The 22,900-nt window shown below is 44.2% G+C and overlaps 1 protein-coding gene across 1 annotated transcript in view; it reads right to left on the bottom strand.

Annotated features, from left to right (window-relative positions):
* ITGA11 (integrin subunit alpha 11) overlaps positions 1 to 22,900 on the bottom strand; it is a 315,267-nt gene that overhangs the window by 259,846 nt on the left and 32,521 nt on the right. The window contains exon 2 of the mRNA XM_082253001.1: positions 13,977 to 14,088. Within this exon, the coding sequence (XP_082109127.1) occupies positions 13,977 to 14,088 (112 nt within the window). The remainder of the gene's footprint in view (positions 1 to 13,976; positions 14,089 to 22,900) is intronic.

Genomic DNA, 22,900 nt, shown 5'->3' with positions numbered 1-22,900 from the left:
TAGAAGCTGTGGGAAAGGAAAGGGGAAGCTAAGGCCCTTGGCCCCATAGCATCCAATGAGGTTTATACTTTAGCCAACAAAGATATTTGGGTGTGAAGAAAATACAAGTTCTAGCAATACCCTAGAACAGCCTTTTTCAACCTTTTTGACAAGGAGGAACCCTTGAAATAATTTGCAGGTCTCAGGGAACCCCTGCAGAAACCCATTTATTAGGAGGAAAATGCCTTCCTTACATTGGTGGTCATTGGGGAGAATGTATCCCGTACATTGGTGACCCGTCGGAAGACCTTACAGCCAACCAAAAAAGATGGCAGATGTCCTGACGCTAGCTTTGCCAAGTTGTGCTGGCCCAAAAACTCTCAAGGCATTCATTCACAGCTCAAGGAACCCCTAGCAACCTCTGGAGGAACCCTGGTTCTGGTTGACAATGGTTGCCCCAGAGAAACCCACCCACACCCATTGTTGGGTATACAAAGAGTCACACAGTACAATACTAATGCTTTTCCTTTCCTAGACCCTTTATTTAGCAGTTGCAATAAATGTACCCACTTAAGCCCCGGAGGATTTTCCTGCTCAAAGACCAGGGCCTATTTTGCGATTCGGCACTGCGTGAATTTAACAAACAATTGCGCGGTCGTGCAACGCTGTACCCAAATGAAATTGATGTCCTTTTTTTCCCACAAACAGAGCTTTCTTTTGGTGGTATTTGATCACCTGTGCGATTTTTACTTTTTGCACTATAAACAAAAAAAGAGTGAGAATTTTGAAAAAATAACAATATTTTTCAAATTTTTTTATATGAAATTCCCCCCAAAAATGTAAAAATCTAAATTTTTTAACATTTTAGGCCAATTTGTTTTCTGCTACATATGTTTGGTAAAAAAAAATTGCAATAAACGTATTTTGATTGGTTTGCGCAAAAGTTATTGCGTCTTCTAACTACAGGAAAGATTTATGTCATTTTTATTGTTTTTTTTTTTACTAGCAATGGCGGCGATCTGCGATATTATTTTGCGGGATTGCGACATTGCGGCAGACAGATCGGACCCTTGACTGACATTTTTGACACTTTTGGGGTTACCAGTGACCTTACTGCAGTAATCGGTGCTATAAATATGCATTTTTACTGTAAAAATGACACTGGCAGGGAAGGGGTTAACTTTATTGGTGATCAGTGGGTTAAATGTATCCCTAGGGGCGTGATTCTAACTGTGGGGGGGGGTGTGGCTTGTGATGTAACTACAGAGACATACGATCCTATATAGCAGGATCGTATGATCTCTGCAGTTACATCAGGGAGAATGACAGGCGGTTGTGTTTACATCAGCCGTCTGCCTTTCTCCCTCTTCAGCGGGAGATCGCGAGTGACCGGCGGACATCGGAGCCGCCGGTCACTCGCGCAGGGATGTTACTGGACGAGCGGGGGCGGGAGCGCGCCTCCGGCGGCACGCGCTCGCCCCCTAGAGGCTCGTAGGTGAGCAACGTAGCCCTACGTCGGTTTGCCTGTACGGGGCTGACTGCCGCAGTAAATAGTCATGCGGTGGTCGGCAAGTGGGTACAATGTCGCATTTTGCTTTCATATGCATATAATTGCATAATATTTAACAAACTGCGCACATTTTGCAGGGGAAACCAATGCTGGACCTGTGTAAATTTGCCATGCTGTCTCCTCCTTCTCATCTCCATTGAACAATTACCAACAAACTATTTTGGAAGTTTGGGTACTGTTATTGGCCCTGGAAAAAGAATGGGGTTTATCCAGGGCCGTCATTAGAAATCATGTGCCCCCATACCAGTAGGGGGACAAGAGGTCATCTAGAGCTCAAGGCAAACATGCCAAACCACCCCCCCCCCCCCCAAAGATGAATGAGCATTATGTGTAAGCAAAAAACACTGCACCCCTCCCACAAAAAGCACTAATCTGCATAATTACCCCTAAGCATAATTTCCCCGTCTCCATGTATAAATCCGCCCCCCCCCCCCCCGCTGAAATCACCCCTCTCAGCACAAATCTTTGCACCCCCCCAATCCCCAAACCCCCCCCCCCAGCTCAAATGCCCCTTCCACCCAAAAAAATTCACCCCTCCCAGCACAAATCCTCTACCCCTAAAATTTCCCCTCCTAGTACACACCTTCTCCCCCTACTTCAAATTTCTCCCTCCCAGCACAAATTTCCCCCAACCCCCCCTCCTCCTAGCCCAAATCTTCTCCCCACCATCCGCCCTCCCAACACAAATTCCCCTAAATCCCCACTCTTAGCACTCCCCCCCCCCCCCATATTTCCTCTCCTAGAACAATACTTACCCCCTGCCGCCCCCAAATTCCCTCTTACAACACAAATCTTCCCCAATCTCCTTGTGGTGCCTCACCACCTCAGATGATATCACAGTGCCCAGGGCAGCCTCCCCTCCTGTCCACTCCTTTGTTCCGGTCCTGCCCTATACAGCCTACCTGACAGTGACCCCCCCCCCTTCCCCCCGTTACTCCTCTCCTGCACATACTGACAGCTAGGTCACTTCTTTAGCATTGTTTGTTATAGCTCCAACCAGTGCAGAGACAAGGTCATCCAGCGCCCAGGGCAAAGATGTCAAACTGCGCCTCCCCTCCCTTCCCTTAGAGTTAGGGCGAGGGCACCCCCATCCCTGCAATAAACCATGCGCCCAGGGCAGCTTCCCCTCCTGCCCATCCCTTGTTCCGGCCTTGGCCCCAACCTTTCTTTTCTAGAATTGGCATGCTTTGATAGTTTAAAGCGTAACTCCACTTTTGTTGAGAAAAACATTCCCCTCTGGTGATCTCTGTACATTGCAGGGATTATAACAAACTTTGTTGCAGATATCTTTTGTTATTCTGAAGAAATCATTGTTTGTGCTGAGTGGGTCTAATGGGAGTGGTTTCATAATTATCTATCAGCTGTGGCAGCTGCAGGGCTCTAAGGAGGAAATCTGCTGGGCCTGCATCCCTTTAGACGTGTTCCTTTTGAAGTATCTCACCAAAAATGACATTTTTGTTGCAGGGGATGCCAGAAATCGGACTTGTATCTTAGTGCAGACTTCTGGGAAAATTGGTGAGCCAATCACACAAGCAGGAAATGATGTTTCTGGGGGTGTGGTCAGTATACATTCTTGTAGTGATATAATAGTAGTGGTAGTATTAATTAGTACAGAACGCCTCTAGGCGGCCATATTGTATTGCATTTTCAGAAATATACAACAGCTGCAGATAGAAAAGGAAAGGTCATTTTTAATAACATTCAATTACAATATGATTTGTGTCGCAATTGTATTGTTTTTTTTTCTTTATTTGCTATTTTTTTCCCCCCCCACAAAAGTGGAGTTACCCCTTTAACATAAAACAGCTTCCCTAACCAGTGCAAGCCACACAAACCTTATACTGGTCCAGACCCCGTCACAAAACATATTGGCCTGCATTGTGGAGAAGGGGAATGTAGGGCAGTGTCCAGACATCACAGAGTTAATTCTCTAATCTCAAGCCCCGTACACACGTACCGATGGTCGGCTTACAAATGTTCCTCTTTTCTCCCCGGGATGTCGGTGTCTGCTGAAAAGTGCAAAGACAGCACAAGGACAGCACAAGAATTTTGTCCGCCGACTGCAGAAGTGATGTCATGTAATGGTTAACTTTCCCTGTGTTTTCTATTTTCTGAGCATGCCCAGTCTTGCAAATCTGCGGTCTGTCGGCCGAATTGTGTACTGACAGGCGAACAATCGTCCGTTCTGGTGTCGGCATACAAATATTTTCATGTTTGCACGAAAGACTTTTGTCCGCGGATTGTGCGCAGACATCTGTCGGAGGCACCATACTAACACGCGTACAATCGGCAGATCCTTCGTCCACCGACGTTTGTATGCCGACGATCGGTACGTGTGTACGGGCCTTTACAGCATGTGCTGTGTGTGTGATAAGATCCTTATACTGACTCATGGCCTTTCCTTTCAAACAATCCTAATCCACAATAAGTCTATATGATGGGTAGAGGAGATGTCACCACATCTGACAGTCCTACTGGAACAAATGTAGGCTAATTGAAAGCATTCTTTCTATATCTCATATAAGCAATTGATGGCATCCATACACAGACAGATATGATCTCCTGTGTTCTCTGTGATAAAACCCTACAGCCACATCACATCACTTCTCAATACATTACAATGTTTCTTTACAGATTGATTTTACACATTGTATATTGTCTGCAGATGACATTTTGTAATATTATCATTAACCACTTGCCTACCGGGCACTGACACCCCCTTTCTGCCCAGGCCAATTTTCAGCTGTCAGCGCTGTCACATTCTGAGTGACAATTGCGTGGTCATGCAACACTGTACCCATATGACATTTTTATTGTTTTTTTTTCACACAAATAGAGCTTTATTTTGGTGGTATTTTATCACTGCTGGGTTTTTCATTTTTTACTAAATAAAAGAAAAAAGATCAAAAATTAAAAATAAACAAAAACAAAAAAAAGTTTTCTTAGTTTCTGTCAGTAAATTTTGTAAATAAGTAATTTTTCTCCTTCACTGATGTGCACTGATGAGGCTGCACTGATAGTCACTTATAGGCTGCACTGATGGGCCCTGATGAGAAGGCACTAATATGCCGCACAGAGTGTGTGGCGCATTAATATGCCGCACTGATAGGCACTGATAGCCGGCACTGATAGGAGTCACTAGTGGGCACTGATGAGGTAACACTTATGGGCACTGATGAGAAGGCACTAATATGCCACACTGATAGTCACTTATAGGCTGCACTGATGGGCACTGATGAGGTAGCACTTATGGGCACTGATGAGAAGGCACTAATATGCAGCACTGATAGGCACTGATAGCCGGCACTGATGAGCACTGATAGGAGTCACTAGTGGGCACTGATGAGGTAACACTTATGGGCACTGATGAGAAGGCACTAATATGCCACACTGATAGTCACTTATAGGCTGCACTGATGGGCACTGATGAGGTAGCACTTATGGGCACTGATGAGAAGGCACAATATGCCGCACAGAGTGTGTGGCGCATTAATATGCCGCACTGATAGGCACTAATATGCCACACTGATAGTCACTGATAGGCTGCACTCACGGGCACTGATGAGGTAGCACTTATGGGCACTGGTGAGAAGGCACTAATATGCCGCACTGATAGGCACTGATAGGCGGCACTGATGAGCTCTGATAGGAGTCACTAGTGGGCACTGATGAGCAGGCACTGATGGGCACCGACTTGAATCATTAGTGGGCACTGTTGGTGTCACTGATGGGCACTGAATGGTGCCACGTGATGGGCACTGCTGGGGCTTTACTGTAATCAAGGCACTGATAATCAGTGCCCTGGATACTCATACTGGTCTCCCCTGCGAGGAGATGCTGCTGATTGGCTCTCCTCGCCACACACTCTGTCAGTGTGAGGCGAGGAGAGCCTATAAACAGCACTTCCACATTTACATGTGACCGGCTAGGAGGCCTCCACAGGCGCTCCTTAAACTATTGTCTCACCCTGAGCCTGCTATCGATCAAAATCAGGAAGAAAATTAGAGCCTCGAGCTCGTCAGGGAGATCCTTGACCGCAATCTCGTCCTTCAATCCAGGGCCAGGACAAGGGGTTAGCAGGAGGAGCGCCTGCCCTGGGCACTTTGGTAAAATGTGAGGTTCGGAGGCACCACAAGGAGATTGGGGGGAGGGAATCTGTGTTGGGAGGGAGAATATTGGAGGGGGGAGGGAAGCAGGTGATATAAATTGTTCTAGGAGTGAAATTTTGGGATGTGTGCTAGGAGTGGTGATTTGGGGGGGGGGGGGGGGGTTGTTTTGAGAGAGGAGATGGGGGAAGAGGATTTGTGCTAAGATTGGGTATTTGAGGGGGTTTGTGCTACAAAAGGTAATATGGTGGTGGGGAGGGGGTATTTGTGCTAGGAGGGGAAATAATGAAGCCTCATTATTCCAGCCTACCTCTGCTGCCAATGTACGAAATTCAATGGCATACTCGGCAATGGTTCATATACCCTGTTATATGGACAGGAGCAGCTTTGCAGCAGAGGCAGAGTGAGCATTCACATCGAATACCCTACCAAAGGAGGCAACAAAACTCAGGTAATCGAGTATCACAGGATTATCGTTTTCCCATAAGGGATACGCCCAAGCCAAGGCCTTGCCTGAGAGCAATGAGAATAGGAAGTATACCTTGTACTTATCAGAAGGAAGCCCCTGAGGAACCATTTCATAATGAATGTCCTCTTGGTTTAGGAAGCCACAACACTGACTCAGTTCATCCCCATAGCGCTGCGGAAGGGGGGGCTGAACCAGTCATCCCTCTTGTAACAGTGACTTCAGCTGCAACTGCAGAAGCAGGAGTGGCAACAGGAGCAGCAGCAGGAGCAACAACAGGAGGAACCACTGGCCTAGCAGCACCAGGAGCAAGGTGTACTGTGCGTGCAAGCAACGTCTGCACGCCTGAGCAAACTGACCCAAAAGGTGGTATTGTTGATCGAGCCTGGTAACCAGCATGGGGAGCGTAGGATTACCTACATCGTCAGGATTCATGGCCCTTGTGTACTGTCAGGGTGCCAGGAAACCAGACCACATGAAGATGCAGGTAAAATAAGGCAGTTTATTGGAGCAAACAACAATAAACGCTCAGCAAGAGAATGGAGCGAGATCAGGAACAGTCGGAGTCAGGTCCAGAAGTGGGTAGTCATCCAAGCCAGGGTCAAGTCCAGAAGTGGGTAGTCATCCAAGCCGGGGTCGAGTCCAGAAGCGGGTAGTCATCCAAGCCGGGGACAAGTCCAGAAGCGGGTGGTCACCCAAGCCGGGGACAAGTCCAGAAGCGGGTGGTCACCCAAGCTGGGGTCGAGTCCAGAAGCGAGTAGTCTGCCGTTGTCGGGTCGTCTACTGATGGAGGAACACGGAGAACAGAAGACTGCTATCAGTGATGCACCTTGGAGCACAAATGCAAGGGTAAGGACTGCAACCCATCAGGTGATTGATATAGTCAGGTGTGCAGCATCATTACTGTGCAACACCCAAGCAGCAGACAAGTAGTGATACAATCAGAGTTCATAAGAGACTGCAGTCTGCACATGTCCAAGATGGCTGCCAACAGGAGGGCAAGATAAGACTGTGACAGCACCAGGAGAAACCCAGGATCCACTGCACCAGCGTAGGGTCTGACAATGGGTCCAAGGATTTCATCCCGATACCTAATAGCAGTCAGGGTGCCATTGTCTAGCCTGTAGAGGTCTGTGCGTCCCTCCATAGATATGCCTTCCCAGACCATCACTGACCCACCACCAAACCGGTCATGCTGAATGATGTTAGAGGCAGCATAACATTCTCCATGGCTTCTCAAGACCGTTTCCCGTCTGTCACATGCGCTCAGGGTGAATCCGCTCTCATCTCTAAAAAACACAGGGCGCCAGTGGTGGACCTGCCAATTCTGGTGTTCAATGGCAAACACCAATTGAGCTCCATGGTGTCGGGCAGTGAGAACAGGGCCCACCAGAGGACATCGGGCTCTGGTTACCTTTATGAAGTCTGATTTTGATTGTTTGGTCAGAGACATTAACACCAGTGGCCTGCTGGAGGTCATTTTGTAGGACTCTGGCAGGGCTCATCCTGTTCTTCATTGCACAAAGGACAGATGGTCATGCTGATGTGTTAGACCCCTTCTAAGGCCCTGTCCAGCTCTCCTAGAGTAACTGCCTGTCTGGTAATGTTGGGTAATGATTAAGCACACTTGCTAGTGTGTGAAACGCGTCTACCTGTTGTTTGCCACATTGGGATGTTCGGTTACTAAACCAGAATTATGATGATACCTGGAGTGCAACCATTTCTTCCATATTAACTGCCTGTCTCCTGCAATCTCCTTCATGCTGTTAAGACTGTTCTAGGAGACACAGCAAATCTTCTGGCAATGGGATGTATTGATGTGTCACCCTGGAGGAGTTGGACTGCCTGTGCAACCTCTATAGAGTCCAGGTATCGCCTCATGCTACCAGCAGTGACACTGACCCCAGCCAAATGCATAACTAGTGAAAAACAGTCAAAAAAGATGAGTAGAGAAAAAAAAATCCTCCCTCTGCTTTTTATCTTACCAGATCAATATCCCAGGAGTTTACTTGACTTGATGCCATACTCTGATTTAAAAGTGTTTTTTAATTATTTTGAGCAGTGTATAAAAACAAATTATAATTACATAGTATACACATCTAAAAAGTTATTATATAAATATTTTTCTTTTAACATAAATATATATATATATATATATATATATATACATCCTTGCACATGTAAGCTCCAACATTTACATGAAATTAAAGGCGCACCATGCATTTTGTAATACAGTACAATGGGCAAAAAATAGAAAAAAGATGGGGCTTTGCGGGCCAATGGGAGGAGAAGGATCACAACCACACCACAAATAAAACTAAAAAGATAATTTTACTGTACATTTTTAAAACCATACATGAGCATGTTCGCCCATATCAAACAAAATTTAAATAAATGCATAGGGTCACAACGTAGAAATACTTCCCAACAAGGGAGAGCTGATAGCCTGTATGAAAGGGTGACGTTGGGGTCTCAGGTGGAGCACGGTCAAGGAAGGTCTCCAGCAAGCCAACAGGTTTCGCACGAGGCTTCCTCAGGGCCAGAGAGACCAAGACAGACCGATATTTCCGATGTGACTCAAGCAATGGCAGGCAAAACAGGACGCAAGAGAGTGTCCAAGGTAAAAGTAGATATCATTTCTATGTAGTTGCCCCGAATGACAACAGTGACTTGAAGCTTCACTATTAAAGCATGTATAAATATGTATCCATCTCCATATTCCAGGCCTATCTGCACACACACGGAGGACACGTTAGAGGCCCATTGTTGCCTGGTGTCCATATGGAACCCCCTCCTTAACACATGATGATTTGTTGGAGTGCTACCTGCCCTATGTTGGTTATATACTGCTTATAGGCCCACTTTATCTGGCATCTTTAGGAGGAATAAAGCCCTCCCCCCTTTTGACATTTGATAGACTTGAAGTGGTACCTGCCTCATATTCGCTATATGCTGTTTATAGAGCCTATAATACATAGGATCCTTAAGATATCCTATTGTTGGGATGCTCCTAGTTGTTACGGCTGTATATCATCTGCATAGGCATATTAAGTAGCCAGTCAGGCCTGGAATATGGAGATGGATACATATTTATACATGCTTTAATAGTGAAGCTTCAAGTCACTGTTGTCATTCGGGGCAACTACATAGAAATGATATCTACTTTTACCTTGTACACTCTCTTGCGTCCTGTTTTGCCTGCCATTGCTTGAGTCCCATCGGAAATATTGGTCTGTCTTGGTCTCTCTGGCCCTGAGGAAGCCTCGTGTGAAACGCGTCGGCTTTCTGGGGACCTTCCATGACCGTGCTCCACCACTTTCATACAGGCTATCCGCTCTCCCTTGTTGGGAAGTATTTCTACGTTGTGACCCTATGCATTTATTTAAATTTTGTTTGATATGGGCGAACATGCTCATGTATGGTTTTAAAGATGTACAATAAAATTATCTTTTTAGTTTTATTTGTGGTGTGGTTGTGATCCTTCTCCTCCCATTGGCCCGCACAGCCCCATCTTTTTTCTATGTTTTGCATATTACTACTTCGGGGTATGGGCCTTAGTACACGGCATTTTTGTGTTCACAGTACAATGGGCAGATAGATGCTACAATACAGGCATATTTTATGCTGTACGGCCAAACGTTTGTATTAACATTTTGTGCATAAAGGTCTAAAAAAAACTCTGTTTTGTGGATTGCTCTTTAGATTTTAAAGGTGCTGTCATGGATTTGCAATAGTGTTTGGCAGCTTACCTGTTCCTTCATGTCCATATTAGCGGTCAGACTTTACTTCTGGTTCCTTTTTATCACCTCTCCTTCTTGTTCCTGTCCCACCCAGGTCATCACAGGAAGTCTATATTAACCAGTGCACTGCAGGTCTGCTTTGCTGTTCAACAGTGTTTGTTTCCTGGTTGCCGTGTGCTTGATCTACCTTTCTGTGTACCGACTTTGGCTTGTCTCTGACTATTCCTGTTTGCCTGTTACCCTGACCTTTGGCCTGTCCCTTGGTTACCCTCGTCTGCCTGTTACCCCGACCTCGGCTTACCCATCATCATTCTGTGTGTCCTGAGTGGCTGCTTCCCCTCTCTCCCTACGGAGCGTGACCCGGGGGACCCCAGGGTCCCCGACCTGGGCCCAGCTGCAGCCAAGTCCATCCTCACCACTAGAGGTTCTGGTGAACAACTGCTGGGTCTTAGACTCCGCGCCCTGGGGAATCTTAGGCTCACATTCCGGTCGATCCGCAGCAGTCTGCTATCGGGTTCACTACCTTGCGCTGCACCCCTGCCTCCAACAGGGTGCAGTCATCATCTGGCCACAGGTGACCTGACAGGTGCATTCACACTTGCAAACACACCGGTTTTGGCTATTAGAGATGTGAGAACCCCAGCGAGGTTCCTGTGATTAGCTGCGAGAGGTATCCCCATTGAAAGCAATGGGAGGCTGCCGGATCCTGCAGCTAACCACGCCCACTCGCATGTAATCTCCCATGCAGCAATTACTGTACATGCAAGCGATCAGCCCTGGATGCAGGTAATTGTGGGAACCCCCACTGGGGTTCTCGCATCTAATCGCTGAGTAGGTGCATTTGCTCCAAGGCAGGTAGATTGAAGCATGTGCGTTCCTTATCCTCTAAATTAACTATGAGCTAAGAACTATTACTTGATTTTGTTAGCTGCTAAACAAAAGATGATTCAGCCTTGGCAGACTCCATTCCCGGATTTCTGGGTAAAACGCAGATTCAGCTGCTTCATAGTTAATGAGAAATTGACCGCCAGTTTAACTGACACTCACAGGGAGTTATTGAAGGTTTGGTGCCCCTGGATGACATATTGCTGTTTAAAAAAAACTTTGGAAAGCCGGTTGCTTACATTATCGGATCGCTGAGGGTAGAAGCTGGCTTTTTGCCCCGTGCTGCCTTTATTTTTTCACTTCTTTTTTCTTTTTAGGTCCCTCTCTTAACTTCCATACCTCATCCAGTATGTGCCATGGCACTGTGTTTGCTAAAGCCAATAGAAAACAGCTTTGTATTTCATACTATCAGTCATATATAACAATATACTCCAAATATATCCACTTCAGTTTTTTCTGGTAAAAATCATTTTATTTAATTCAGTAAATATTTTATTCTATCTTTTCATGTGACATCTGTTCAGATCCTCAGAGAGTTCTTTGCCATGAGGTGCCATGTTGAACTTCCAGTGATCAGTATGAGAGAGTGAGAGTGATAACACCAAATTTAACACACCTGCTCCCCATTCACACCTGAGATCTTGTAACGCTAATGAGTCACATGACATCGGCGGAGGGAATTGGATCCAATTTGGACATTGTCACTTAGGGGTGTACTCACTTTTGTTGCCAGTGGTTTAGACATTAATGGCTGTGTGTTGAGTTATTTTGAGGGGACAGTAAATTTACACTGTTATACAAGCTGTACACTCACTACTTTACATTGTAGCAAAGTGTCATTTCTTCAGTGTTGTCACATGAAAAGATAGAATAAAATATTTACAAAAATGTGATGGGTGTATACTCACTTTTGTGAGATACTGTATATACTGTATATATATATATATATATATATATACATACATACTGTGTATGTATATATATATATATATATATATATATATATATATATATATATATATATATAATATATATATTTAGCAGAAACTCTAGTGAATAAATTGGCAATTGTTGCAATTTTTTTTATGTCACACGGTATTTGCGCAGCAGTTTTTCAAATGCAATTTTTTTTTTTTAAAATATACTTCAATTAATCTTAATGCAAAAGAAACCCACAATACATAATCCATTTTTTTTTTTTTTTTTGGTAAAATATAAAAGATGATGTTACACTAAGTAAATATATACCTAACATGTCACACTCTAAAATTGAGTACACTCATAGAATGGCGAAAAACGACATTACCTAAAAATCCCCCATTGGTCGACATACATTTCAATGAATCATAACAAAAAAAAAAAAAAACCTGACAATATAACCCAATTTATTTGGAAAAATTTTAAAGACAATGTTACTCTGAGTAAATAGATACCTAACATGTCACACTTTAAAATTGCGCACTCTTGTGGAATGGCGACAAACTACAATATCTAAAAATCCCCATAGGTGATGCTTTAAGCATTTTTACAGGTTAACAGTTTGGAGTTACAGAGGAGGTCTAGGGTTAGAATTTTTACTCTCACTTGGACGTTCGCAGCAGTACCTCACATATGTGGTCTGAACACCGTTTACATATGCGTGCGTGACTTACGTATGGGTTTGCTTCTGCGCATGAGCAAGGAGGGATGGGGACACTTTACATTTTTTTTTCATTATTATTTATTTTATTTATTATATTTTTATTTTTTACACTGCCCCTTTAATTTTTCTTTTTTAATCACTTTTATTTAAATTACAAGGAATTGGACCCCAAATATCTCTTTTTAAAGCAAAAGTTAAAAAAAAATAAATAAAAAATAAAACATTGCTCTTATGCTTAAAAAAAAAAAAAAAAAAATGTTTAATTCCACCCTAGACCAGAAGTGACATCATGACCTTGCTCCAATTCTCCTAGATCAGGGGGTCATAAAACTGCGGCTCAAGGGCCAGATGTGGCCTTTTACTAGCTTTTATCTGGCCTTTGGAGCACTATTCCTCCAACTGACACCAACAATGGAGCACTATTCCTCCAACTGAGACCAACAATGGAGCACTATTCCTCCAACTGACACCAACAATGGAGCACTATTCCTCCAACTGAGACCAACAATGGGGCACTATTCCTCCAACTGACACCAACAATGGGGCACTATTCCTCCAACTAACACCAACAATGGGACACTATTCCTCCCACTAACACCAACAATGGGGCACTATTCCTCCCACTGACACCGACAATGGAGCACTATTCCTCCAACTGACACCAACAATGGGGCACTATTCCTCCCACTGACACCAACAATGGGGCACTATTCCTCCCACTGACACCAACAATGGGGCACTATTCCTCCCACTGACACCAACAATGGAGCACTATTTCTTCCACCGATACCAATGATGGGATACTATTCCTTTTACTAATAAAGGGCACTACTCCTCCTCCTCCTATTGACCACCAACCCTGAGGCCAAATTTATTCCCACTGATGTCAGGCCTGGGACACTTTCTGCCCCCACTGGGCACAATCCAGCCCTCTTAAAGTCTGAAGGACAATAAACTGGCCTATAGTTTGAAAAATTTGGAGATCCCTGATCTAGATCATAGAGATAATCAGAAATTACTCGATCTCTCCTCACCTCTGTGACCTGCCGCATGAACCATCAGACCATTTCCCAGGCTTGATGGTAAGAACAGTAAGCCTGAGAAACTGTGGTAGGGAAACCCCTCCCCCCTGTTTCTAAAAGCAATCCAGTGGCTAATAAGCCACTTGGATTGCTTTTATAAGAAAGAGAATCGCTATCTGAAAGAAAAAAAAAATAATAAAAAAATAAAAACACGGCTATGGCTGATAGCTTCAGCTAATATAATGTTTACTTTGTACTTAGGATTCAGAGATCCAAATAATAGTATTGTTACTTTGTATTTATGATTCAGAGATTCAACTAATAATAATGTTACTATGTACTTATTTTGTCTTCAGATCAAATGGTGACATATGATCTACATAAAACGTCAGTAGAAGCAGTAGAAAATCATTATTATTTTAAATATTGATTAAGGTAAACTAAGGGTTGATAAGGGGTTAAATAAAAACATCTAAAAAAACTAATTGATACCCAATAACCCGATATTGGAGTATTGACAGTTTATTTATGACATTCCATTAATTCTCTGAAATGATGAGACTTACCATTTTTTGCCAGCGACCTGATGCTGCCGTATTGTATATCCGAAGAAGGCGTCCTTGGAGCCAGGTATAATCCGTGGTTTCTTGTCATCGATATTAAAGGTGTCACTGAGACCTATAAGGGAAATATATTGAAGGTGGGATGAATTGATAACTATATACTATATATATATGTATATATATTAAATCTTAATTCCAGATATGGATTTTTTTTTTTAACATTGTTACATTAGTCCAGATTGGACAATTATACAGGTACTGTATGTATTCATAGTCAATAACTGAATATATAACATACACTATATTACCAAAAGTATTGGGACGCCTGCCTTTACACGCACATGAACTTTATTGGCATCCCAGTCTTAGTCTGTAGGGTTCAATATTGAGTTGGCCCACCCTTTACAGCTATAACAGCTTCAACTCTTCTGGGAAGGCTGTCCACAAGGTTTAGGAGTGTTTATGGGAATGTTTGACCATTCTTCCAGAAGCGCATTTGTGAGGTCAGGCACTGATGTTGTAGAGAAGGCCTGGCTCGTTGTCTGCACTCCAATTCATCCCAAAGTTGTTCTATCAGGTTGAGGTTAGAACTCTGCGCAGGTCAGTCAAGTTCCTCCACCCCAAACTCATTCATCCATGTATTTATGGACCTTGCTTTGTGCACTGGTGCTCAGTCATGTTGGAACAGGAAGGGGCCAACCCTAAACTGTTCCCACAAAGTTGGGAGCATGAAATTGTCCAAAATGTCTTGGTATGCTAATGTAGAAGGATGATCCGCAACACCGGTAGTTGCGCTGAAAAAATCTCCATTTTTATTCAGGAATGTTGATAAGATCAGAAAATCAGTTGACATATTTCAGCCTATAACCACTTAAACCCCGGAGGATTTGGCTGCTCAAAGACCAGGCCCTATTTTGCGATTCTGCACCACGTGAATTTAACGGACAACTGCGCGGTCGTGCGACACTGTACCCAAATGAAATTGATGTCCTTTATTTCCCCACAAACAGAGCTTTTGTTTGGTGGTATTTAATCACCTGTGCGACAATTTTGAAAAAATAACAATATTTTTCACATTTTTTTATATGAAATTCCCCCCAAAAAATGTAAAAATCTAAATTTTTTAATATTTTAGGCCAATTTGTTTTCTGCTACATATTTTTGGTAAAAAAAATCGGAATAAGCGTATTTTGATTGGTTTGCGCAAAAGTTATTGTGTTTACTAACTAAGGGAAAGATTTATGTCATTTTAATTGTTTTGTTTTTTTTAAACCAGTAATGGCGGCGATCTGCAATTTTTTTTGCGGGACTGCGACATTGCGGCAGACAGATCGGACCCTTGACTGACATTTTTGACACTTTTTGGAGTACCAGTGACATTACTACAGTAATCAGTGCTATACATATGCACTGTTAGGGCTCTTTCACACGGTCCGCCTCCGTAGGCGGATCCGTGTTGCTCAGCGGGGATCGATCCGCGATCCCCGCTGAGCCGGCGGATGACAGCTCCGTCTCCGCTTGCAGAGCAGAGAGGGAGGTGTCTCAGCCCCTGCTGCTCTCTATGGGGGATCGGATGAGAGCGGACCGCTTGTCCGCTCTCATCAGATCCGATCCGATCCGATTACTGAACGGATGGAAAAATAGGGTTTCCATCCGTCCAGATTTCACGCACAGGATCGGATGCGGATGGCAGCGGGTGTCAGCGGAGGTGTCTCCGCTGACATCCGCTGCCCCATAGAGCTGCATGGAGGATCCGATCAAATCCGCCTAAAAAACTGACAGGCGGATCTGATCGGACCGCCCGTGTGAAAGAGCCCTTACTGTAAAAATTACACTGGCAGGGAAGGGGTTAACTTTATTAGTGATCAGTGGGTTAAATGTATCCCTAGGGGCGTGTGCAAGCAACCTCCCGTGGTTACTATGCATCTGTGTAATCTCACCTGGGACCCAGGAGACAGCAGTGATTACTCTAGTACTGGTAATCCTTAACCGCTTGCCGACCGCCGCACGACTATTTACTGCGGCAGTCAGCCCCGTACAGGCAAAGCGACGTAGGGCTACGCTGCTCACCCACGAGCCTCTAGGGGGCGAGCGCGCACCGCCGGAGGCACGCTCCGCCCCCGCTCGTTCCCTGCCTTCCCCGCGCGAGTGACCGGTGGCTTCGATGTCCGCCGGTCACTCGCGATCTCCAGCTGGAGAGGGAGAAAGGCAGACGGCTGATGTAAAAGCCGCCTGTCATTCTCCCTGGTGTAACAGCAGAGATTATACGATCCTGCTATGTAGGATCGTATGTATCTGTGGTTACATCAGAAGCTACACCCCCCCCCCCCCCCCCACAGTTAGAAACACGCCCCTAGGGATACATTTAACCCACTGATCACCAATAAAGTTAACCCCTTTCCTGCCATGCAGTGTCATTTTTACAGTAACAGTCCATATTTTTAGCACTGATTACTGTAGTATTGTCACTGGTAACCCCAAAAGTGTCAAAAAATGTCAGTCAAGGGTCAGATCTTTACGCCGCAATGTCGCAATCGGGCAAAGAAAACCGCAGATCGCCACCATTACTAGTAAAAAAAAAAACAATAAAAATGACACAAATCTTTCCTGTAGTTAGTAGGCGCAATAACTTTTGCGCAAACCAATTAAAATACGCTTATTGCAATTTGTTTTACCAAACATATGTAGCAGAAAACAAATTGGCCTAAAATGTTAAAATATTTTGATTTTTACATTTTTTTCTTTTTGGGGAATTTCATGTAAAAAATGTGAAAAATATTGTTATTTTTTTCAAAATTTACGCTCTTTTTTTGTTTATAGTGCAAAAAGTAAAAATCGCACAGGTGATCAAATAATGCCAAAAGAAAGCTCTGTTTGTGGGAAAAAAAGGACGTCAATTTCGTTTGGGTACAGCGTCGCACGACCGCGCAATTGTCCGTTAAAATCACGCAGTGCCGAATCGCAAAATAGGCCCTGGTCTTTGAGCAGGAAAATCCTCCGGGGCTTAAGTGGTTAAAATAGATCTCCAGCCAAATAATGTTTTCTTTGTTTTGTATAGAGTGGAGAACGGTCAGAACCTCTGATGGGTTTTTATTTCTGTCAATGTCCCCATTGTGGAGATAGTCCTTACTTTCTGTTACTGGAATAATAGGTGAAATCTCTGGAGCTGCCCAATCACTTTTATCAGTAAACCCTTCACCAGTGCTTAAGGCCAGTATCAAGCTCACAGTTGCAGTAGCTGTGAGCTTGATTTAACTATTTGTCTACCATGACGTTTATAAACGTACCTTGGTAGAAATGTGATTAAAAGGTCTAGGCTTGCCAAAATTGCATTAGGACCAGCAGTGCTTACTGTCTACTTCTCAGCTCTCCCTTTCAGTCTCCTTGCACAACATTAATTTAATAACTGATATATCGGTATAGATGTCACACCACTTCCTAAAACACAATCTTCCTTAATGCCATCTCCCCCAATTTTTCCATCAAGATCAATAATACAATTATCAGTCGATCCCCGCATACCAGGGTGCTAGGTGTAATCCTGGACTATGACCTCTCCTTTCAGCCCCAAATGCAACCACTGTCAAAATTTTGCCACTTTCATCTCCATAACATTTCAAAATATGTCCCTCTTAACCAATGATGCCACCAAGATACTAATTCACTCCCTGTTATCTCTTGACTTCACTTTTGCAATTCATTGTAATACTCATTGTTGGCCAACCTCTACACAGGTTATCCCTTCTTCAGTCCATCATGAATGCTGTTGCCAGACTTATCCACCTTATCCAGGCTGCTCAGTGGCCTCCACCCACTATATGCCAAGCCCTAGACTGGCCTTCATTCAGTGTCTTCCACCCCTATATGCCAAGCCATAGACAGTCTTAGCTCAGTGTCCTCCACCTCTATATGCCAAGCCCTAGACTGGACTTTGCTCAGTGTCCCCCACTCCTATATGTCAAGCCCGAGACTGGCCTTTGGTCAGTGTCCATCACCCCTCTGTGCCAAGCTCTTCATTGGCCTTCGCTCAAAGTCCTCCACCCCTATATGCCAAGCCCTAGACTGGCCTTTTGGTCAGTGTCCTCCACCCCTCTATGCCAAGCCCTAGACTGACCTTTTGGTCAGTGTCCTCCACCCCTATATGCCAAGCCCTACTCTGGCCTTCGTTCAGTGTCCTCCACCCCTCTCTGCCAAGCCCTCCACTGGCCTTCGGTCAGTGTCCTCCACCCCTATATGTCAAGCCCTAGACTGGCCTTTTGGTCAGTGTCCTCCACCCCTATATGCCAAGCCCTACACTGGTCTTCGCTGAGTGTCCTCCACCCCTATATGTCAAGCCCTCCACTGGTTTCTGGTAACCCCCCAACAAATTAAATTGAAAATACAACAGCAACGTACAAAACCATTCACAACTCTGCTCAAAGCTATATCACCAACCTCATCTCAAAATATCACCCAAACTGTTCTCTCCACTCCTCCCAAGACCTACTGTTCTCTAGCTCTCCAATCACCTCCTCCCGTGTTCACCTCCAAGACTTCTCAAGAGCCTCTCTCATCTGGAACTCTCTACCCAAATTCATCCAGGTATCGCCTACTCTATCCAACTTTAAGTGATCCCGGAAAACTCATCTCTTCAGGAAAGTCTTTACCACCTCCACCTAACAAATGAAGGTGGGGTCCAATAATAGGGACCAGGTAGTGGTAGACCTGTAGGGTCTGTTGACAAGTGTTAATGTCCCCGAGGCGATGCTTGGCCGCTGGGGACATCTATTTTTGGTTAATGTTATTGTTATTTATTACTTTTGTTACTGATTTGTTTTTTGTTACTTTTGTTACTGATGGCCATTTAACTCCGCCTTGTGTCAAGTGTTTTATTGGGGTTAAGGGGGTTGGAGTTTTAGAGGTGTGATGTTGCATTTTAGTGGCGACCTCTGAGCTACCCCAGTCATGGACAGGCATCAGCAATATTCTCCCAATGACCCTGTGAGTTGGTCTTTGGATTCTGGCTGAGCACTCAGCTTGCTGAAAATGAATGAACTTGCTGGCATCAACACATAGTTACTGTACATGTATTTGTGTTTGTTGGATAGAATTAGTAACTGACTGATGGTTTCACTTTTTATCTGGCATTGTTCTTTAAGATGATCCAGTAATCGGTATGGGACTGGACTACACTAATCAGAGCCAGGCATCCCCAGCTTGATATATTTAGTTGCAGCTTTATAAAACTTCTGCTTGACTCAAAATACAGAGAAACATTCATTGTAACATTTGTTGTTTTCTGCTATTGCTGTTTAACAAGTCAGCTAGATCATTCATAGGAGCTTCTGTACATCCAATGCAGTATTTCCCAACCAAGTTACCCAGTTTGTCCTGGATCGGTGTCATGGGTTGCCAGTCGTCAGCACCATAGCACCATAGCAACCATTGATGCCCTAGCCTAGAGCCAGGAGGCACAACATAATTTGTTGGTGTGGTGCCAGTGGCTTGTTCACCTGCAACATGGTAACGTATGACTCTGATCCAGGACAGTTGGCATGCAGGGCCACTCCCTAGCTTTCAGGAGAGGACAAAATTCCATCTTCTCTAGACCTTCTCCACCTTCTGCCCTCTACTGTGTTCTTCAGTCACACCAGAGTCCCCCAATCACACAGTCCCCTCTTCACATTAGAGACCTACTTTTTGGCTTCAGCAGTGTAGCAGAAGGTTGGAGGTGGAAGAGGTCTGAAGGAAGCAGATGTCTGTCCTCTCCTAAAAGCTAGGGGCTGCCCTGCATGCCGTCTGTCCTTGATCAGATTCATGTGCTATTATGGTGTGGAGCAAGCAGGCCACTATCCACGTAGCAAAAAATGACACCCTAAAGCAGCCTTTTCAACCTTTTCACCACAAAGGAACCCTTGAAATCTCAGGGAACCCCTGCTAAAAATTACTATATCTACAACTCATGATACATTAATATGATGGTCAGTGGGAAGAATGCTCCTTACACTTGTGGACACTGGGAAGAATTACCCTCTTAGATATTGCCAAAAAGACCAATGGTGTCAGTGGGAACTTATCTTAGAGGCCGAACTTGCTCATTGCTCAAGGAACCCAATAAACCTGTGGAGGAACCCTGGTTGAGAAAGGAGTTCAGCTATGGGAGATGAAGGGGCCTAACTATGAGAGATGGAGTTGCTCAGCTATGGGGATGTAGGAGCCCAGATATGAGGGATGGAGGGGCACAGCTATGGGGGATGGGGGAGCTTAACTATGGGAGAAGAATAAGCTCAACTATAGGGGAAAGAGGAGCTCAGCTAAGGGACATGGAGGAACCCAGCTATGGGAGATGGATGAGCTCAGCTATGGGGAATGGGGGAGCTCAGCTATGGGGGATGGAGAAGCTCAACTATAGGGGAAAGAGGATCTCAGCTAAGGGACATGGAGGAACCCAGCTATTGGAGATGGATGAGCTCATCTAAGGGACATGGAGGAGATCAGCTATGAGGAATGGAAGAGCACAGCTATGGGGAATGGGGGAGCTCAGCTATGGGGAATGGAGAAGCTCAACTATGGGGGATGGAGAAGCTCAACTATAGGGGAAAGAGGAGCTTAGCTATGTGAGATGGAGGAACCCAGCTATGGGGGATGGAAGAGCTCAGCTATGGAGGGATGGAGGAGCTCAGCTATGGGGATGGAGGAGCACAGCAAGGGGGGATAGAGGAGCTCAGCTATGGTGGATGGAGGGACATAGCTAGAGGGGATAGAGGAGCACAGCTACAGGGGATAGAGGACCCAAGTTATAAAGGATGCAGGAGCTCAGCTATGGGGGATGGAGGAGCTCAGCTATGAGGAAGGATGACATAGATTACAGTTATTCACTCTGGAGAAGAGTTGCTTAGGAGGGGATATGATTACAATGTACAGATACAGTATACCAAAGGTGACTTCAGTATTTGTAACAAACTGTTTACTCTAAGGTCCCTGAAGAGGACAAGCAGCCATGATTTGAGGTTAGAAGAAAGGAGGTTTAACCTAAAGTTGAGGAAAGGATTTTTACTGTTAGAGCAGTAAAAACAGAACCCCCTCCCCCAGGAAGTGGTGCTAGCTAAGAGTGTAGACCTAAAACATTTTTGTCTTTCGCAGGAAGCAGAATATACAGGGCTATGGGAATTGTTAGAGAATACAATTCACACACACACACATAGGTTGGACTGGATGGGGCTGTGTCTTTTCTCAACCTTAAAAATAATGTGACTATGTTATAGCAAAGATTTACAGGTGTACACTGTAAAATAAAGTGGACATCTTAGATCAGGCATGTCCAACGTCCATTGCTCCGAATTGAGATGAATAAAATCTCAGTTAATGTCAGTTGGTCTAAATCAGTTATAAATATTTTTGGACACAACATTTATACTTGGTGTTATGTTCCTGTTCATATTTTTTGACCTTAAGGCTCCATGTACACGGGACGTTGTTAAAAGTCCCTTTGAATGCTGGAATTTTTAGGACATTTGAAACGTCCGTTAGGTCGCGTTTGCAAAATGGGGGTCATCGCGTTCGGTCGCGTTCGGCCGCGTTCGGTCGCGTTTTTGCGTTTGAAACGCGGGGAAACACACGTTCAAACGCAAATAATTGCTTTCCAAAAAACGTCCCTGAACTCAACTGCCTACAAATGACTGTAAACGACCCTGTGTACATGGACAGATAAGATAACATGTAGGTGGGTTCAGGGGGCTTCTGAAAAAAACGCCCAACTGCTCCTAAACAGCCATTTACAACGTCCCGTATACATGGAGCCTAAAAGTTGACAGACAACCTTTATTACCAATAATATGTAATATATCTTACAATGTTCCTGACATATATTTCAGCTTCTTGGATTTTTTTTTCATCTGGCCTTCAGATATGAAAGGCAGAGGGATTTAACACCTGTTTAGATTTGTCATGTGATGAAATGAAAAGTATGCCGTTTGCAATAAACTTTGCATAAAATAGTTCATTTGCATTTAATTTTAATGGTCCAAGGAATGTCAGGCAAAATGGTCGGCCCTCACGCATGTTCACTTCATCACATCTGGCCCTCTTTGAAAAAAGTTTGGACACCCCTGTCTTAGATTGTAAGCTCCAATGAGCAGGAACCTCTGATTCCTCCTCTATTGAATTGTATTGTAACTGTACTGTCCCCCCTCATGTTGTAAAGTGCTGCGAAAAATGTTGGCGCTATATGAATCCTGTATAGTAATAATAATAATAATGATGACAATGGAGGTTGTTACAACAATGATTAAAAGGATAAATATTTATTTCTGTGTCTTCAGTTGGGCTTAATGATTGATGAAATGTCTTGCTGGGGGACCCTAGAAAGTACTGACTTTGACATCTCTTTGTTTAATGAATCTCTGTTCACGCATACGTCTCTGGAATTCTACATTATCCGACTGCTAAGCAGAATATTTCGTTACTCACAGAATAATGTCCTGAAAAAACCTCCAGACGGAAAGTGCACAACCCACAGGAATGTCGTAAAAATGGTCTGTACGGGAGCTGATGTGAAATTAACCCGTGTGAGATCTGCAGAAAATACAGGCCGTCCTGCAAGCTCCGGGATTGGGTTCTGTAGATAATATCCAGCAGGACCATGACCCGGAGAACAAACTATTCCGATATCGGTGGTCACTGTACTGCAGAGATGTATAGTAACGAAGTAGTACTACTTAAGTACTGTACTTAAGTACCGAAATGCGGTATCTGTACTTTCCTAGAGTAGAATTTTTTTCTCCTACTTCTACTTTTACTTCACTACATTTTTTCGATGATTTCGATACTTCTACTCAAGTATTTTTTTTTTGTGCTGCATAGTTACTCGTTACTTTTAAAAAAATGACCACTGCCAGAACAGTAGATGGCAGGTTGCATAAAGCTCAAAAAAATGTGTATAATGTCAT

Source organism: Pelophylax lessonae (genome assembly GCF_965119305.1).
Source record: "Pelophylax lessonae genome assembly, chromosome: 4".
Taxonomy (NCBI): Eukaryota; Metazoa; Chordata; class Amphibia; order Anura; family Ranidae; genus Pelophylax; species Pelophylax lessonae.
The sequence above is the reverse complement of the archived record's forward strand: the minus strand, read 5'-3'. Positions and strand labels throughout refer to the sequence as shown.